At 38.9% G+C, this 21124-nt stretch overlaps 1 protein-coding gene across 23 annotated transcripts in view; it reads right to left on the bottom strand.

Annotated features, from left to right (window-relative positions):
* Positions 1-21124, bottom strand: part of DLG2 (discs large MAGUK scaffold protein 2) — a 964547-nt gene that overhangs the window by 610872 nt on the left and 332551 nt on the right. The window contains exon 1 of one of the 23 annotated variants that reach the window (XM_032442246.1): positions 1964-2340. The exons of 20 other annotated variants lie outside the window; for them this stretch is intronic. In XM_032442246.1, coding sequence (XP_032298137.1) covers positions 1964-2065 — 102 coding nt within the window. In that variant the 5' untranslated portion in view covers positions 2066-2340. Of the gene's footprint in view, positions 1-1963; positions 2341-21124 lie in introns of those variants that run through there. 2 more of the 23 variants (XM_032442253.1, XM_032442255.1) reach the window with 2 other exon arrangements.

Raw genomic sequence — 21124 nt, forward strand, 5'->3', positions numbered from 1 at the left:
TGATGGTATCAAAGAGGACTAATATGACATGTGCTGAGCCATCCCAGGACAACTCAACTCACTGACACTCCTTCTCATCTTTCTGAATATGATCACTATCACACACAACCCCTTTTGCTTTGAGAAGCAGTTCATACACCATCACAAGAAGATAAAACATTGGCTGTGAGTAACTTAATGAGCCTGAAGCTCCAGAGAAAGAGTGGGAAAGGAAGTTTGGAATTTATTATTTTTATTCTTCTGCTTATTCCTAACAGGATCTGAAAATCATGAAAGAGCTTAAGTGCATCAAAGAACATCCTTTGAAAATCATGCTTACAGGCAGGAATACAAATTGGATACTAGTCCCTAGGTCACTGGCCTACCTTTGTAGAAGGGTGGCTTGCATTTAATTTCCTCTGACTAACAATTCGCCTCCATTAATTAGAATTTGATACTTGAAAATAAGGGGGGGGGAGGGGGGGTAGTGTTTTCAAGTTAAAAACTGAAAATAAATATGAATTATTCTCGTGGATATACTGCACATTAAAAAAGCTTTTAAACTGTTAAACACTCGATGCTATTTATATCACTAGTGGCATCATGACACAGCGATTAAATAATAACTCTTTCACTAGAAGACTGTATTTTTAGCTATTTAAGATGGAAGTGAAGAAACACGAAACTTTGGTACAGGAAAGTCTTAAGTAATGGGAGACCTAGGTAGTTAAGGTAAAGGAGAAGGTAGACAACTAGATATAGATGTTTGACTATAATCTCGTTTGTGTCTAAGTGTATTACAGGATCCAGTAGATCATTAACCTCTATCTGAATTAAGTTTAGGGAGCATTGGGTGATCTATGTCCTATTTCTTAAGAGTACTTCCTTTTATTTGGGCTACTCCATCTTATTAGAACTCAAAATACTACACTGTGTTCCCTGGTTTGTGGACAGTACAACTAAAATTTGATTCTTGTAGCATTACCATCTATGAGGATTAAAATCTTACACATTAAGATGACTTATTTATAAGTAATTATTAACACTACCTTTTATACAAATACTCTTTTCTTACTACATTTTAAACATATTGGACCATTTATTTATATAATGTTCTACAAGGACAGCAAGGAAAAGGAATTGGAAAAACAGTGTAAACCCCTTGCACAATTATTGTGGTTGACCCAGCAATCCAAGAACCAAACTTGTTTACCCAAAGACAAGAACTTTTTAAAACATGCCATCACTTTTGAATTATGACAGTAAAATCCCAAACAGCATTTGCTATATCCCAATGTCGAACCACGATGGATATACAGGGAGAAATACAGCCTAATCCAACATCTTTGTTCGAACATTTGGGATAGGATTGCATTACACAGCCCAAAATGAAACTTCTCTGTCTGACTGCGCCACCTTTTGATTTACATTTAAAAGAGAAATTAAATGATTGTCCGGTCCTTAAGAGAAAACACTTATTTAAAGATGTACCCATAGACTTAAAAATAGGTTCAGGAGCTTACTTTATTCATTTCTTACAGAGAAGTGCCAGGCTGCACACTTTAGTACTGCTGTTACAGTTAAAAGCCATGACAGCAATAGAAATGGAAAAAAATATATATATTCTTTCTTGCTGGTTTGTGTAATAACAGTATACACATCCAAATCAATAAAGCCGGGCAAACAGCAGCGTGGTGGCTCAGTAATCTTAGCACTGTTAGCTAAGTATGCAGTCGAATCTAAAACAAATGCTTCATAATCCATTAGATTCTCCTATGTAAATCTATACTCGTACAATCCTGGGAAATAAGAAACCTTTACTCCTGCTGATTTTTTTAACATTTAAACATTATCGGCTGTAAGCCCTAATTTATAGTTAACGTATTGCAATTTGCACTGAAATCTCAAGTCAGACATGAAATTAAACAGCACAGATATTCAAAGGAGTTACAGCATGCATTTAAATACATTAACCACATCCTACCTTGCATCCAAACATCAACGACAAAGTGTTGTTGGTGCATGCAACTTTGCAGTGGCAAATCATTGGTGTAAAGCAGTCAGGATTTTTAACAATAGGGCACATTCCTTTAGTGCTGCAGTAGTGGCAGCCTTCTGAAGGCTAAAAACAAGTAGCTAATACAGCACATGGAGTGGCAACATATGCTGCTCAACAGCTAGCTTTTCTCTTGCTGGTCGGAAGCAGCCTGCTTGATTCTCTACCTGTGTCCCATTCAGCCATCCCCTTCTTTGTTGATGAATCAACGATGCAGCATTGATCGCGAATCTCAGGATTTCCCTTCCTCTGGGAAATTAGTTTTTACATTGAAAAAAAAAAAAAAAAAAAAAAAAAAAAACAAAAAACAACACCATTTTCCAACAATTTTCAACAATTACACAAAAATTCACGCAGAAAAAAGGGGGGGGGGGGAAGAAGAAGAGAGAAATGGAAATGAGGGGGACTAGCAGGTGTGGCAGTATTAGCATGTAAAAGGATGTAAACGCCTACTCATAACAATCACATAAGATTGTCATGCTAGCTGAAGTGGGCTGAAATTATTCCATCGGAAGAAAAATACTGCAGCTCCTGATTTGGTAAAAAGCCAGTGAGTTGCTGCAATACATAGTCATTGTGGGGAGAGAAGAGAGAAAAAATTACTTATCTAAGAAGCCAGAATCCTCAGCCTTTATCAATATGCATTCCAGCAAGGATTCCCTTCCCAACGCCTCCCCGAGAAAAAGAATCAAATCAGTCGCAACTCCGGAGAAGCGATGACCTTTGCTTTCCCCAAAAAGATGAATCTCAGCATGAAACAAACTGTACTCAAAGCTGAAAATCCCAGATGCTGGGAGTTTGCAATCAGGGAAATGCAAATAACATTTATCCAATCCTGGCTTGCCACATGGGAGCTTTCTCCGGGCACAAATTTACAAATAGACAGGTTGAAGGATTGCAGGAGACACGGAATAAAGATATGAAGTTACACAGAAAATTCACCAGCGTGAAGCTTAAAATGCAACCCTCTCTAAGCTCTGCTTTTGAGGCAATGCAACTGCTGACTCTCCAGCTAGAACTGTTATCCTATAACCTGCAAATGGCTTTCTCTGTTCCAGAAATGCAATAATTAAAGAAGTTTGGGAGCATAAAGCTGCTTTGGATTCAGTTACAGCTGCCGCTGTTTCTTCAGTTAAAGCAACACCAGCTGAAAATGCATAATAAAGCATTTGGATGAGCAAACTGCTAGCTGTGCTTTTTAAGAGGATTATTTATATCAGAAGTTGGATGAATATACCCTCCACTTCTAGGGTCAGCACACACAGATACAAAACGCAAAGGCTGTGATGAAGGAAGCAAAGCGATGTCTTCACAGATTTCACAGCTGATAGCAAAGCAAACCCAGCAGTTGTGTCACAGCGACTTGACCCCGCGTTTTGCACCTCACTAAGCTCTGCCCATCACATTAGAAACTCTTTCGAAAGAAATGAGAGCAGCTTGTCTCCCTGGTAATTGTGAGTGCATTCTCCAGGCACAATAGAGACAATTTTCTGTAATAAACGCAAATGAAAAAATGTGTTATACAACAGAATGGAGAGAGTGGCAAATGGAGGTCTGTATGCAGCTCCCTCAGACAGGATAGAGTCAACGTTACAGAATTCTTAAACAAATCTGAGACTGCAGATGCTAATGTCGAAGAGCTCTGCTACTAAGGTTTTGTATTGATATAAATGTGGATATATATTTGTATGCATTGCATGTACATATATTTTAAGAAGGATTTATCTGACACAACTTGCCCTCCTTTGCAAAGTTCTAAAACGTTTATAGAAAAAAACAAAATGCAAAACGAAACATTTTGTTGAACAGATTTGATTCTACACTTTATCACTGTACAAGAACTTCCTTTTTGAGTGCACGTGTGTGTATGCAGCCAAATTTCAGCTGGGTATGGTATCTCCTGATTATTGTTTCTTACTCTTGGTATTTTAAAAGTTAGGATTTGTGAGAAAATGCACTCAGTAAAATGACAGCAGTTGATCGTTCAGAGCACCAGATAGGATTGCTCTGCAGTTAAAAGTTACAACCCAGTTCCAGGTCTGAAGATTGATGTCTCGCAAATAACAGGCTCTTACAATTCAGTGTCCTCAATTCACTCAGCTGGTAGCTTTAATCCATCAGCCTGGACATGAGTGCAGAATGCTTTGTTATGCCATGGGAGTCTGCTGTGTAGATGCCAATCAATCAGCTATCAATAATTCTAAGTTTGTCTGACCTGTTCGTCCAAAGAGACATCGCAGCAGCGCTCCTTTCCGACTTGCTGTGCCAGTAAACATCAGAAACAGTGACTGAGCCTGTTTAGAAACGTACTATGGTGACAAACGGCAGCCGAAACATAGCTGGATCTTTGATCTGTTTATTCCTAGCTTGCCTGTCTCGTTATTAAGCTATATATTATACAGATTTTCTTTCAAGTACTGTCTCTCGCATAACCACCACTGATGTAAATATAGAAAAGTGTAGTTTCCATGACAATACATTCCATAGTTACAGCCAGCAGCCACTGGCTTTAAAACATGAATCACAGTGCTACCTTAAGGTGTGAGCATGCTACATCACCAGCCTTAGGAGCATTAATTTGGGATGGGTGTGGCGTGAGAATATTTTTGGTACACACTACCACAAAATGCCAGATAACTGTGTTATTTAACTGTCTTAGTGGTTCTAATATCCACCCATCTTAGACCTTTAAGTGATCAGTAACGCTCTCAATCTGTCCTACTTATTAGCATTTCTAATATAAGAATAGATTGCATCTGCACTTTTTGATGTTTTAAACATGATGTCCTGGTTTAAAACTGGACCCATAATCACGCAAATGGAATTTCTGATTAATGTTCAAGGGGGCTGATTAAAATCACCTGCATTTAATTTCTAGTTCGGATCTCCAAGAAGGGCAGTAAAACAGCCATTTAGCCTCTTGGATCTTTCAGGTCTGAATGTATTCATCTGGCTCCTTCTCTCAGAAGGGAGGAGGATTTATCTGTTTATTAAAACAACTCCCATCTCTTCCCCAGTGCCTGATTTTCAGGGATGCTATTGCAGAGTTTCAAGCAGAACAGCTTTCACCTGTGATTTTGTTTCTAGTGTTAAAATGCATCGAACACCAGCCGCTTGAGTATTGTGCAAGGTACGGAATAGATCTCCTCACACTTAAACTAATTGTTGCTTTCAAGTGAAAAACAGTTACGTGATGTACAGTCATTTGGGAAAAGATCAGAAAAGGAAGATTAACTGAAATTCATTCATTGAAATGACAGATCCAGATAATAACTCATGTCAGAGTTGGCCAAGACATTCATTTCAGTTATGTGACAATCACATATAGAAAATTGCTATAAGAAAGCATTTGCTCAGAGATCCATTTCTATCTCTTCTACCAACAGCACTCATCACAGATGCAGATATAAATTACTCATTGCCAGGAAAATCATTTAAACCCCAGGAATAGTGCAGGAGCAAGGTTTCTTAGAGAAGCTTTGTCTATATTTTTTCTCTCTCTGACAGCATTTGCAGAATATACACCATTGGCATTATCATGTGAAAAAAAGAAAGAGGGTTCACAGATCTGCTGCATTTGGGGAAGAACACAAACTTTTGCCCCACTTATCATCCCCACCAATCCATTCAGATGGTAACAATTCTCCTCCTCTAACAGTCTTGCTGACCATTGCTTTGCCATGTTCCTCAGCAGTGTTTGCCTTTCACATTGCACCACATCGCGCAAAACGAATTAACCTGCAATGATGCAGTTGTATTACGATCATGTCTAGTGGTACTTCACCACATGATGCATTCGTATCTCCTCTTGCACCAGTTAGCTCAAAAGGCACTCCTGAGCCCCAATTTTCACATGAGATTTATGTAAATTAAAATAATTGTTAAGATATTGAGTCAGAAATAATTTCTAGATATTTAGCCTTGACTGTTGTACACACACGCTGGTTGTGTAATTTTTGTTGCATTCTTTTCAATTCTCAGCTTCTATCAAGGTAACTTTTGATATTACAGTGCAGATTTCTTCATTTCTCCTTACATATTTTTACTACTTAGCTTTTCATTCCAATGCTCTACCATGAAAATTTCTTCTAAATGCTCACCACACCCATTAGATGCCAGAGGATTGATATGATAAATAGGCCTTTGGCCAAGCTATATGCATTAATATTTTTTTCTAATCCCCTGTTAAAATTAAAAATCACCTTCTCTATTGCTATTCTCTGAACTCCTTGTATGCTAATCAGGGCTCCTGAAAAATAAATCTGCCTCTGAAAATGATTAAAGAGTTGTCTTCTCAAAGAATCATATTAGATGAAAGGAAAATAAATAAATAAATGAGGACTTTACAACACAGGCAGCACATACAAAAAGTATCAGAAAACATAAATATACAGCAAACTTGAAGCATCCCCCATCAAAATAGAAACTACTGCACACAACACTGTTCCTTAAGAATAAGAGTTCCAAATCTACTCTAGTCTAAACCAAAACTTTCACAGATGTCCTGCCATTTACACGGACTCAGGACATTTCATATACCTTAACTATGCTTGTGTTTTATGAGAAATGGTCATTCTGGGTGATGAAGTGAAAACGACTTGCGTATTTCACTAATTATTATCTGCTCATGACTCTCAGAAGCACAATCTTATTTTGCCTGAAAATCCATCCATCTTTGGAACAGCTAGCATTTTTGGAAGGCCCACTACTCATTCAAAGCTGTGCTTAAACCCACACTAAATGAGACCGTGCTTATGAGACTGAATTTCATCTCCAGCTACTAGAAAGGGGAAGACTGAGTTTGGTTTTATGCGTACAGTAGCTCAAGCACTCTGGATCAGTTCTGCAGTAAGAAGGAGATGAGTAAGGCCTCTGGGCTGGGGAAAGCCAAGAGAAGAGAAGCAAAGACACTGGTTTGCTAGATTACTTTCATACGATACAACTGCTGTTGCTGGGACCCATCTCTTCCACCCCCACCAGTACTACTCCTGTGTCACACACAATGCTTCATAGCTGCTGGTTTGTCCTTCCAAAATCTCTGTATGTAGGCAGAGACAACTTAGCTCCTTTCCCTTCTCTAAAGCGATGCTGATGTCATCAGATAGAGCTGATAAGGCAGCAGACAACTCATAGAAAGTTATCCTGGAGAATCATGAGATCCTAACATGGAGGCAGATGAGCAGAGGACAATTAGGATGCACTGAAAAAATACCTGTGCATTAAGAATTCAAATGTGGTAGGCAACGTGGAAAGCATTATGTGACTCAATCTCTCCACCTGAAGGAGATAATGCCTTCCAATTAAATGCCCATATCTCCAAGTACACAGTCATATAAACAGTGTTTTTTAAGTTAATGGGAATACTCTAACAAAAATTACTCATGCTCACAAGTGTTTATACATTTTAAAGTGTCACATTACCACCAAAGTCTTACATTTTTAACCACTGGAAAACTGTCTGCAGATGTTCAGGATGTAACATATAACATTAGCTGTTTAACTGAAATGCTAATTCCATCTAAGCTGTTTTACAAGAAATAATATGAAAAAACTAAGGTGTTCAAAGCTACAGATATTTCCCAAAACTAATTTTTATCTATTAAATCATTACAAAACAACTCTGTACACATTTTTTAAAGTAACATCTACAGGCAAGTATATATTTAAAGGAAAAAATGGAGAGGGTGAAAAACTACCTGGATTAAATATGAACTTGAAGGAGAATACAAGGATATTACTGCCAGTCTTCATTAGCTACCAAAGAGTTCTGCTTTTCTGAAGATTTCTATTTATATCTTGTTTTATAATTTCTAAAATTTTCTGTGACAAACAGAAATAAAAGAGCTGGTCCTGTTGACACAGAGCAGAAACCTGCACACAGCTCATTCAGCCCTTCCTTAACATAATGTATAACATAATGTATCAAGTTATTTTATTGTAATACGGATATATCCAAATAAACTTAAAAGAGTCAGTTTTTAGCCACCACATGGCTGAGCTCACCAGGGACAAGTCTGATATTTAATGGGATGTTGGGGCAGGAGAGGGGTCAGCATGCACTGAATTTTGTATTATGAGGACTAGAGAGTTACTAGGATGACACTAGATAGGTCAGTTCTGTCAGTACAAACTGAAGTCATTGTAGTGTATGAACATGCACTATGTGCCATAAGCAAAGGTGTAAACCTTGCCATAGTCCTTCACATGGACTCCAGCTCTACAAGCACATCCTTTCTGTTGGGGACTCTCCCCCAAGCAAGAGATAAAATGCTCAGCAATAATCTTCCATAAATTTTCCATATACATTTCTATTTTCACAATACCCTTCAGTGGGAAGTTCCTCAGGTTTTTCATTTCTTCTATGACAGTTTAACCTTGATTATCTCAAATCCAGCTCCAGCTCCTGGTATTTGTATCAGCTGCCCCAGCATGCCACAGTGGAAGAAACAAAGAGCTCCTGTTCATTTTCTCACTGTCACTCATGACTTTGTAAAGCAGTGCTCTATCTTCTTTGACTTGTCTCTATTCCATTACAAAACATTATATCTTAATAGAACTCAGCTTTTATTTGAAGATGAGCATATCTCAACTTGCTCTACTTAATTCCTCACCATAGCTCATAAAATCCAAATCTTCAGTTGCTTCTACACTCTTCATCCCTCCCAAGTGTGCATCCATGACACTGCCCAACAGAACAATTCCTTCCATTTCTCATTTCCAATATTTCTCTAAAATGTATCACAAGTTTTTATTTTTTATATTAGCTTTACTATAGCCTCACTGTCTTCAAAGACTTTTTTTGACATTCATTTCTATCCCACCCATCCTTCTCTGCCTACCAGCTAATCAACATGCATTTGGCACTTGTGCAATTGGATATCCCTTCCTACATGTATCACTTCACACTAATGTTTCATCCCGTTGCTTTCAGGCCATTTATTTATATTGAACTTTACTTGATCCATTCCTCTGGCAAATTCCAGAGAGTTCAGCTCAATCTATGGACTTTCACTAAATGTATATGGAAGCAGATCTTCCTGGGATTTGGACTATCTGCTGTGTAGGGCATTACATTTCCAAAAAGAGTTTTAAAGGGAAAGTAGACTTTCAAGAAACATATCTGGTTACAGAGAAGTCATGTACAGTGCTTAGGATCTTACTGACTTTGGATCACACAGAACTCAACTGTTGGTGCTCATAAATGGCCCATTGAGACAGAAACTCAGTACGGACTATATCTGATTGAAGGAAAATAAGAATTCTATCTTGCTGAAAGGTCAGGTGTGAAACGCTGGATTGGAGGCAGGAGTACAGAACAAAAGAAAACACACACGCACATATATATATATATATATATATATATATATAAACATATAAATTACTTTGAACGGTTCCTGAAAGAGTTTCAGGAGGGTTTAATTCCCATACACAATTACCATAATCTGATTTTGATGGAATAGAAGTTCCTGTACCACCTCTAGCACTGAGCAGCCCAGACTGCTGCTGGCAGCTCCTGTGAGGAACCACCGGAAAACAGCCTTCATTCCCTGCATCATGTGGTTCGACTATTTAGAGAGAAATGATAAGCCTAAAGGAAAAATACTTGATGAAAGCAGAAGTAAAAATAAAACTCATGATGTATCAAAATTCACAAGAAACAGAGAAGGTCGGGCTTTTTGGCACTTTTGCTAAATTAATATTTCACAACATATTTTTATTTTTCCAAAAAAACTGGTATCTCAATTCTCAAACATCACCAAATAAAGTGATAAATTGAGGCTGGCATGACAAATAAATATATGGACTGGGCCTGAAACTAAATCTCACTTAATGTAAAGCCTGACATTGTTTGGCTCCACATTACTGTATTTAACCTTTACTAGGGAAAAGGGTGGAGGCACCTCAACTGAGTTCTAATTAGACTCAGGTTTCATGGACTTGGGTTGTCACCATGTGTGCTAGAAGCAAGGAGTACAAATTTTGTTTCTTCTGTGCACATTTTCTTTTGCTCAAACACTGGCAAGAAGTTTTTAGCATTTCATAGCTTTTCAATTACAAAATTCTTAATCCATGAAACAAAATATAAAAAAAAAAAGTAAAGAAAAACCAACCAACCAAACAATAAAAAATAAAACCTATACACTATATTTCATTTACTCCAACATCAGCAGAAAGCAAATAAAAGGAGACATGATCATGGGCAAACGTAAACTTTACAGAATATTTTCCACCTATACTCCAAGCAAAGTATAGCAGAGACCTCTGTTACATGCAACCATTCCACGTGTGGGAAATCACCGCTCTGAAAAGCCATCAAACGTCACCTTTTACTTTTTTTACTTAGACTTCAAGCCACACAGCAACACCAGCCAGAGGAGCCATCAACAACAGACAGGTCCCATTGGAGAGAAATACCTTGGAAAAATGTCTTATCCTCTGTCCTAGTTCTGTACTTTTTTTAGCTGAAACTCTGAAACATGATCATTTCTTTTTGTGGTGGTAAAAGCAACAGTTACCAGCTGGAAGCTGGGGAGTGTTTGTTGTTTTGTTGTTTTGTTTTGTTTTTTCAACTCAACAGTTAAAAACAAAGCTTCTCTCTGCCTCCACAGACTGATGCCCACCACTGTGACTTTACGAGAAAAATGGTAAAGCCTCTATGATCACTAGAAACCAGGTGGAGGGTAGGGCAGAGACTTTAATCCCAGGTTGTCTGGGAAGCTATACTCTGGAGAGCTGTTGGAGAACCTGGTTGACACTTCTGAGATGACTTTTTAATACCAGAGTTTAGTGGGAAACCAGTGCATTTCTAGGGGAAAAGGAGCCAACATAGCTTAAACTGCACCACCACTGATGGTAGTTGGCCCATGACAGCCTGCAGAACCTTCCAGAACTCATCTGGTGACTGAAGGCAATCTCCTTGCCATGGGGTTAAAGCTTGCCACCAGGCCCCAGCACAGCGTCAGGACCACCAGGCCACAGGCTAACCTGTGTCTCTTAGAAATACTTCCATGAAGTGATGCTAATGCAAAGCAATGTGCATGAGATCATTGTAGGGTGGGGGAACAGGAGTCTCCCTGTCCTCCTTGTAGCTAAATGAACATCACTCAGCCAGGAGAGAAGATAAAGGGAGAAGAAGCCTGGAACCACTTGACTCTTTCCTGGCTGCGAGCTGTTGTGATTCAGCTAGAAGCACGGACTGAGAGGACCATAACTCTCAGGATGGCAGCATCCTTGGTTCTGCCCCATCCAGGTGTATGAGTGAGCAGCTTGGTGGTAGCTTACCTGAGGAGAGCTGCCCTCCTGCTTCGGCTTAGTCTGCACTGCAGCTGATTTGTCTGGAGCAAGCTTCCAGGAAAAACAAAAAAAGCAGGCTGGGCAAAGTCTGCTCACAGGCTGTGCTGCAGCAGGAGCATCCATCTTAGATCCAGTGGAGGAGGAGAGCTTGGACATGCTCCGTTTTTAAAGCAACAGTGCTCCTACTGAGCATGGCGAGGAAGGGCAGTGCTATGCCAGCGGTTGCACCAGATACGTGTGCAGCACATTACAGACATTAGTTAATTGATCTTTGCATAACTCTTTTGAGCTAGGCAATTAAACATCATCACTCCAGATTTACAGGTATTGGCTAACCTTGACAGCCTGTGATGTTGGAGTGCATGAGCGGGAAGGCTTTCTGTCTTATTCTGGAGGAGCAGAACATCCATAGGTGTGATGAGATTTGACAGCACAGAGCATCCATTGTAGTCAAGAAAGTATGGCTGTTTTTGAAAGCCAAGCCTTGGGGTAATTCAAGCTGGAAATCCGAAAATGGGAGATACCCCAAATCACCAAACCATTAGGGTAACACTGGCTTTTCTGTCTAAAAATATCCAGTGAGAAAAGTCAGGATTTTGTCCCTCTGCTTTCTCTTTATGCTTCTAGACAAAACCCTTCCTTGAGGACTTCCCATAGACGCCTGCGGAACTGTTGGTAAAGAGTAGGAATTTGAGAATGAAAATAGAGCTTCTCTTGGGTACAGACAAATCTTCTGCTTACACTGCAGGAACTGAAGGACTAGAATGTGGGAAACCACAGTTGGATCCACCACCACCCTGCAACAAATGTCATGAAGAAGATAGCACAGCTGTTCTGGTTGTGACATTCATCCTTCCATGGCCAGTGGTCACCATAACTCTGCACAGGCTTTACAGTGTGGAGAAAATAGGTAATGGGTACTAAACATGGGAGTGTGATGTGCATAGGACACATTGCATGTCTGGGAGCTGATGTTAACAGAGAGGAATGTGATATTTGTTTAATTCAGTCTTTATTACCCTTGGGACGTGTTTCTGTTATATGGCAGACCCTTAATAAAAATAGAACGTTTACCTCTATGTGTACTTGACCAAATAACTATAGAAGAGACTTTTGAGGCTGCCTCTCTCCTGAGATGGTAATGCTGTAGCAGTAGTTTACCAAGGCCCAGATTTTAAAGATAGATAGATGCAGTCTGGTACCTTGTGGGATTTTCACTTGTAGGCTGAGCAAGCTTGGAATTAAAATTAAAAAACAGGGCATGTAATAGCACCCATTAGTGCCTAGTTGTGATTGAGTACATAAATAGCTGTAGAAATCTGAGGTTCATTTCATGTAGAGCTCCAAACTGCAGAATTCAATTCACTTATAGGCACAAGGCAACAGCTGAAGTCCCTGTTGTCCTTCAAACCACGCTTCAAGGTACATCCACATATTCATGCAGTCTTTTTCTCCTCCAGACCTTCCAGATGTATGAGAGTTACAAGCTGAGTATTCTCCAAAGGGACAGGCCTGAAGTAATTCAAAGTCCTTCGTTAGGCACTCTGTCAATGCTGTAAACATTGCTGTTTAATTGATGTACTGCTTTTATTATGTGTGCCCTTAGGGAGTGTGCTGACCAGAGCCTCTTGTAAATTGAATAAACAAACAAATAAATAAGCAAGCATCATTGCTTCAACCTGCTCATGGTGTGACAGAAAAGTCTGTGTAGTTTAGTGTGATTTCTACACAACAATTTTGCTGACTGTAATGGTCATTTTGATTGTCATCAACCTTGGCAGGCTCTTCCAACTTCTTCATCCACCTCAGCAATGACAGAGAATGACAGTCTTCCAGTCCAGATTTCTAAGGTCACTTTAATGTATTAAATATGTCATTTTAAAAGCTTCTTTCAAAGTGAAAACTGCCTAGTGGTTGGTGACCCTGCACATAGCAGGAGGATTGAAACTAGATGATCACTGTGGTCCTTTTCAACCCAAGCCCTTCTAGAATTCTGTGATTCTGTTTCCTTCCTTCATCTGTAAAAAGGGGGTGAAGATTGCAATTTTCTGTTGAAAGTGATGAAGTTGTATACTTCTCCTATCCCTACTCTCCTATCCATCAACCTTTCTTCATAAATCGTAGCGCTCTCATTAGCTTCTTACTTGCATTTTGTCTGGATCAAAATATTTACAAAACATTTATTTTAATGAAACTCAGGAAATGCAATTTTGTTAATCGGAGTTAGGGCTTCAATGCAAACAAAACCACGTTGTTTGGGGAGATAAGCTACATAAACTAATGTAAAGCAATGTAGACATCTGTCACCAAGGGCTGGCTACCCAACTCCTTGCACTGCTGCCTGAGTTGGTTTTGCAGCCTGTCTCTGGGCTGCCAAAGCTAGAGTGTTTTAAAGTGTTCTGACTGGCCTGGACACATCTACAAGAACTGCAGGCATGTACTGACTGTAACCAGACCATCATCCTTTTGAATATTATGCATGTGAGCAGTTCTACAGCTGTGAGTCATCATATTGCCTACATTCATACATTCCTTTCCACTCTGGAAAGAAAGTGCTTTCATTCATGAGAAATAAAAATAGGTTTCAAGCAGTATCATGATACAATCACATCCTTTTATAGTGTTCAGCTTCTTGTTATGAAATTTGATTCTTCTGAGGCATAACTATTAGCTTAGAGTGTAGGAAACTGAGTTATGATGGAAAACAGGCTGTGTCAGCCAAGCCACTATGAATCCCCAGATCATTTCATCTAACAGTGGACTTTGCACACAGAGCTGTTTCAAATTTGCAGGAGAGTAATCCCAGATTTTTTTTTTCAAGCTGGAGAGCAATAGATAAGTATTCTCAGATGATCTTTAATATAGAATCATAGAATCAAGGATCAATCAGTAAGGTTGGTAATGACCACTAGTATCACTTAGTCCAACCATCAGACTATCAGCATCATGCCCACTAACACATGTCCCTCAGTGCCATGTATAAAAGTTTCTTAAACACCACCAGGGATACTGACTCTGGCTCATCCCTGGGCAGCCTGTTCCAATTCTTTATTTGCAGAAGAGTGTAGAAATTAAGTTGGATTGAAGATGGAATGCAGAGATGTGTGATGTGGTGCCCAAGATCTCTGGATTCTTTTCCATTTAACCACATTGCAAAAATTGTTCTTGGGTGGTGGAGGTGTTTTTGACACAGCAAAGCTTTCATGTTAGCAAAATGAAAACGTTGTTCCATATTTCACAGAATCAATAGAATCACAAGGGTTGGAAAGGACCTAAAGAGAACATTAAGTCCACCCCTCCTGCTAAAGCAGGTACCGTACAATAGGTTGCACAAGTAGATGTCAAGATGGGTCTTGAATATCTCCAGGGAAGGGGACTCTGCAGCCTCTCTGGACAGCCTGTTCTAGAGCTCCTTCACCTTCACTGTAAAGAAGTTCTTCCATGTGTTAGAACAGAACTTTCTATGTTCATGTTTTAGGACATTACTCCTTGTCCTATTGCTACACACCACTTAAAAGTGCCTGGCCTCATCCATTTACCTCCCACCTCCCTTTAGATATTTATAAACATTTATCAGATCCTCCCTCAATCTTCTTTTCCCCAGGCTGAACAGCCCCAGATTACTCAGCCTTTCCTCAAGCAGGAGATACTCTAAATGGTCCTCTGCTGTACTCCTTCTAGGAGATCCCTGTCTTTTTTGAACTGGGAATCTGAGAACTAGACATATCATTCTAAATGTGCCCTCACCAGGGCAGAGTACAGGGGGAGGATCACCTGCTTCCCTCACAATATATTTCTCCCAGTTGAGTGAGGCCTCTGTTGCCCTTTGCATTGACACTGTCCAAACTGAACTGAGATAAATTAAAAATCAGGACAAGTATCAGAGAGGGAATGTTTCTCAGAGATCATTCACAGAATCCTTGAATCTGGGTATATTCCTAAGTTTATCTCACAGAAGGAAAATCAGACTGGATGTCCTCTTACCCATGTGAAACTGGTAGTATTTGACCTTAGCATATAATTAGCTGTTAACTGACTTTCTAGGAGAGTTTCCTATGATAATCTACTTAGCTTTTAGCATCCCTTTATGTCGTCATGGTGGAGATTAGGGTCGATTCTAAAGAACAGCATTAACTAAAGTCTCAGCTTCATTTTTTTCAATTACATAAATTATTCCTTTATGGGAATACTGATAGAACTTCATGTCCTCTTTTCTTCTATCTAACGCATTGTTATGACATAAGTGACTATGAAGGTCATTTAAGGATTTTAATTGAAAAACTCCACAATGCAGAAAGGATCCACCAAAATAACTGATGTACTGTGGTCACTCAGAAAATTCCCTAGGCATTTGTGCATTATAGGATTGATTGTCACTATGCGCCAGCAGTGTCAGACACCCAAAGCAAGGTGCCCAGCACTATGTTCAGGAAACTTTTGAAGATCATAGAATCTTAGAATCATAGAATGTTTTGGCTTGGAAGGGACCTTTAAGATCATGTAGTTCCAATCCCTGCTATAGGTAGGAACATGTCCCTCTAGACCAAGTTGCTCACAGCCCCATCCAGCCTGGCTTTGCATGCTTCCAGGGAGGAAGCATCTACAACCTCACTAGGCAGCCTGTGCCAGTGTCTTACCACCTTCACATTAAAGAATTTCTTCCTAGTATCTTGTCTAGGAAGAAAAAAGGAGACTCTGCAATCTCTCTGTGCAACCTCTTCAATGCTCCGGGATTCATATAGCACAAGAGTGTTTCTTGGTGTTCAGAGGGCACATCCTGTATTCAGTTATTTTGTCCACTGCCTCTTGTCCTAGCTCTGTGCACCATTGAGATGGGTCTGGCTCCATCCTCTTTGCACCCTCCTGAAATATATATATGGACATTCACGAGATTTCCCTGAGCATCCTCTTCTCCAGTCTGAACAGCTCCTTCTTTCAGCCTCTCCTCATAGGAGAGCTCTTCCAATCTTGTGAACATCTTGGAGGACGTACATGGTACTGTTTCCAGCATGTCCAAATCTGTCTTGTGCTGGGAGGTCCAAAAATAGAAAAAAAGAACCTCCGGATTGAAAACTGCTATTTCTCACAGATCTTACTCCAAAGACAATGACTTCAGTCTTGCTTGGGACATTCAGAACCCACACAAATGCCATCTTCAGCACCACTGCTCACCATTCATCCATGGATTGCCAAACAATACTCTGCTGTGACTGCTTTAAACTTTGAAGTTTGCAAACACTCCATGTACAGATCTGTTGCCAAATTACCTTAATTTAACAGTTGATTTAGCCTCTAATGAATGGTGGTAACTGTCCACATGTTTACTCATAATCTGTGTCTAACTCATCTCTTACTGGAAATAGAGCTAAATTTTATTACCTCTTATTTGCTGCCGGGAAAGAGCACAGACACAGTCAATCTCATGCTCAACAGACACATGACATTATGCTAATCTGTGGTAACCTGATGATGAATTAAAAACCTTACATTTATGCAGATCAATGGGCAAAACTATGGAGTTTTTATTATTGTTATTCTTACCTGTATTCCTGTTTAACTATTATTGCTTTAAAGGTCTTTATCCTCTATTAAATATGATTTAGGTTAATTTTACTACTACCTATCACGTTTCTCCATTTCTCAAATATGAGTGGCAGTGTACAAGTAGGCTACTTTTCTACTCTCAGTCATATTATTTCTGTCTGTTACATAGCAATTACTAATAATATGTTTTGCACTGTACAAAATAATAATAATAATAATAATAATAATAATAATAATAATAATAATAATAATAATAATAATATACATCTCCAAAGACTTACTAATCAAAGTTAGGCCCACAAAAACAATGATGAAAATTATTCTAGAGAGTTTAAATACACATACATACAACTTAATATTAAATGTCATCCAAACATATAATTGATAATTAAAATATTTGCACAAACTTTCTTTAATTCAGTTGCAAATACATGCAGCAGCTTGATTTACTCTGGATGGTTAACAGAACTGCTGGAATTCTGTTCTTTTAATATCAAACCATTTTTCTGAATCAGATGAACTGCCAGCCGCAACCATTAATTATACCTCTTTTGCCAAGGATAAGTAGCTGTGGTGTCTATTTTAGACGATTGCATTTTCAGCCATAGGAAGGAGCTAAAGTTACATAAATTTCCTAGAGGAGTACTTAGACAGCTTTTTACCTGGAAATTATCCTAATTTCTTGTGTCAGCAAGACATACAAGTTATTTTATAGTTATGGAAAAGAAATTATAAACAAGTTATTGAAATGTTTGTACACAAATCATATGGTTTTGTGTCTAGCTCACAGGAAGATGCTTCTATATTGTTCGCAGAATATTGCTAGTAATGAAACCAATATACACCTTCGATTTCGTTTCACTCACTGAATCTCTATGTGTAACAGCAAATTTAAACTGTTTAGTACATGAGAATAAATGTCATTCAGTCTCTGAGAATTTTAGAATGTTCCTGCAGTCAAATCATCAGTTCATGGGTGACACACATATCTGCTCTTGCCTACAAGGAGAATTACCTGTGTTTGTATTCCAGGTATTAGACTGAAATTAGATAGTAAAAGGATCTATTCAGTAAAATGAATAAGTCAGGTTGAGCCAGTCACAAGCTGGAAAGCAGACAAGAACCACAACACAGTAACCTGCCTTACAACCAAGGTCAGAAACACAAAGCCACAGCTGAGCTTCCTTCTGATGTACATATGGTATTTCTGAACATTCCCTAGAGTAAAATAATTACTTGTATGTTGGTCTAACACTTCATGTCACATATTTGTGTAGCAATCTGGGAGGTCTTTATACCTGCCAACATGATCTTCTCTTAAATTAACTACATTATTTTTCAGAACTGCTGCAAGTGCAGGTGATGTTGCAGCCACGGGAGTGTAGGCTGGCATCCTGAGGCTCTGTCAAATGTTCCCTCCTGCCACCTGTACTCTTCCATGTCCCAGGCAGTCTGCTCTTCCCTCCCTGCTGGCACATCCCATCTCTGCCAGAATATCATGAAGCTTATGTCACTTCTTGGCATCAGAACATAAAGTGGAGAAGCTGAACAGGATTCAGTAGCTGTGGGAGAATTGTATCTACTACTGTGGCTGCTGATCCATTATGAACATCACAGCCAGCAATGCCCATCTGGAATGTCTTACCAACTGCTCTTGGGCAGACTTCAATGCAGTGATATCAACCAGTTGAAACTTGAAGGAGTTAAGCAGAAATGGAAACTCTACCCGTATTGGAGATGTTGGGATGCACACGGGTCATATTTTAAAGTATTTATCTGCATTAATGTGGATTAGAAACATCCTACAGCCAATGTGAGTTAATTTTAACATCTGCTACTCTGCTATAAAGAAGGATAAACTGATAAATATATCCAGACAGTTAAACATAGTTCTCATAAACTTACTGACATTTGATGCTTCTGTAGAGGGTTCTTACAACTATCTTGTGCAGTGGAATATATTGCCATTATATATTCAGTGCAATTCATTTCTCATACAATGAGAAAATCTGATACTTCTTAATTTTTTTAAATTTTATTTTATTTTTTATTTTTGAAGGAAGGAAGACAAGGGACTGGAGTGTTTTTACCAGGAGCAAGGAATGTACTATGCCATGCATTATTTAGCGTGAAAGAATTTAGATCACAGAATTACAGAATAAATCAGGTTGGAAGGGACCTCCGGATCTCTCTGATCCAAATTCCAGCTCAAAGCAGGGTCAGCTATGAATTAAGCTGAGGTTTCTCAGTGTTTATCTCAGTGAGTCTTAAAGATCTCCAAGGATAAAAACTACACAGCCTCTCTGGGCAGCCCTTTACCCTTCATGGCTGTTCCTTTTGAAGCCATCCCATGTATTTCAGCATTTCCTCTCATTGTACATCCTCCCACGTTGGTGGGACAATGTGAAGTTACTTGAATTTATTAACACCTTGTGCTGGAAGGTGCATGGGATCCAACAAGCTCTGAGAGGAGGAAGATAACCACTTCCTTGGATCTTCTGGTCATAGGTGTCTAATTTCAGGAGTTTTCTGTTGGTGTCTTCCTCCAGACTACCCAGGTTCACATGGTTGGCACCCTGCAACTTAACATAACTCCTAGTCCCCACATTATGGTATCTGCTAACTTGACAAGCATGTGCTCCACATCTGCAGGTCACAAATTTTGATCAACTGATAAAGAGGATAGGCCACAGCATAGACCTCTGTGATACTCCATGTGTCATTGGTCTCCTGGCTAGTGAACCCTAACAAAAATCTGCTAAATCTGATTATTCAGGCTGTTTGTTACTCATCTTAAGTTGTCCACCCATCTAAACAATACTGTCTAAATTTGGATATAATTGGAGGTAATATCATAGACTTCATAATATTCAAAGTAAAAAGCATTCTTAGGTATCTCTCATTCACAAGTCTATTCATTTTCTCACAGATTTACAGCAATTATGACTGTATCTTCTAAAAGAGAAGAGAAATAAGAGGGGAAAAAAACTTTCTGGGGCATAACGAAGGAACAACTGAGAAAAGAAACCATGTAAAAGGTCAACAGGGTCAAAAAGGTGTGAGTAAGGAATTGAAGCAGAGCAACAGCAGTCCACTCCCAGGTGGCACTCAATGATCCAGTGAGCATGACTCCTTTCTGCTCTGCTCAGATAGATGAGAGGATGGAGGGATAAAAACAGAGGTTACACTTCCCACCATGAACTGAATATCTTAAGCAAAGAGATGGTTGATGAGGATGCCCCTTTGATGCTCTCGTCTCTGACATGAGGAGGCAAGGACAGGATAAAAGGCAAGAATACAAAATCAGGACAATTTATGCTAACTCCAGATTTAACAAAATTACCAGTTAAAGAAATAACAAAATGTATTGCATTAATGACTGATCTCTGGATTTTAAGGAGTTAAGGAGTGCTACTTTTTTATAGCTGAAACCAAGAAATTGATGAGGTTTTTGATAGCTCAAACTTTGCCACATTTCCATGTACTGAAGATTTTACAAAAGACTGAATGCAAATATTTACATGCTTTTTGAAGGCCAATATTCTGTGCTTTTGTTGTGTAAATAAGCATTTACCTCCAGTCCTTCTACTTTCTATTTATTATTAGATGCAGCAGAAATATTTTCTTCCTGAAAACTAATCTATTGAAATCTGAGAAAAGGATTCAGAACTAAATTAGCAGACATGCTGTTCTCCTCTTTCACTGTACAAATGAAAGCCAGGTAGGGGAACGTGAGATCTACAATAACCAGAATTTAAGAACATGTTGCCAATTTTTTTTCAGTACCTAAAAATATGAGGTATCTTTTCAAAAGGTGAGCAATGTAATTCTGATTTAGCTCAGAATCATTTACGTTAGCAGGAATGACATGTCTGGCTGTTAATTTGTTGTGAAAATTCCACAGGTAACCTATTTGTGAGGACATCGACATGCCAGTTTTTCATCCACCATCTCTCTAATTAACTTAGCAACCAATTAAATTGCAATGCAGTATGAAAACTCAAAAAACAGAAACAAATATCTTTGAAATCATATATAATTTATTCAGTGAATGTGTAGGTATAAAATTCCCTTCTCAATGCATTCCTCTTGACAGGATAATCTAGTTTAAAAATTATATCTGCCTGCACATCACCACATTAAACCAGTCAATGTGAAACCTTAGGATATAAGATGCAAATGAAGTTTAAAAAACACTGTTAAACTGAAGATTTCCTTCCTCTGAATTACTTTATGTTTAAAACCACTGAT

Source organism: Coturnix japonica, chromosome 1 (assembly GCF_001577835.2).
Source record: "Coturnix japonica isolate 7356 chromosome 1, Coturnix japonica 2.1, whole genome shotgun sequence".
Taxonomy (NCBI): Eukaryota; Metazoa; Chordata; class Aves; order Galliformes; family Phasianidae; genus Coturnix; species Coturnix japonica.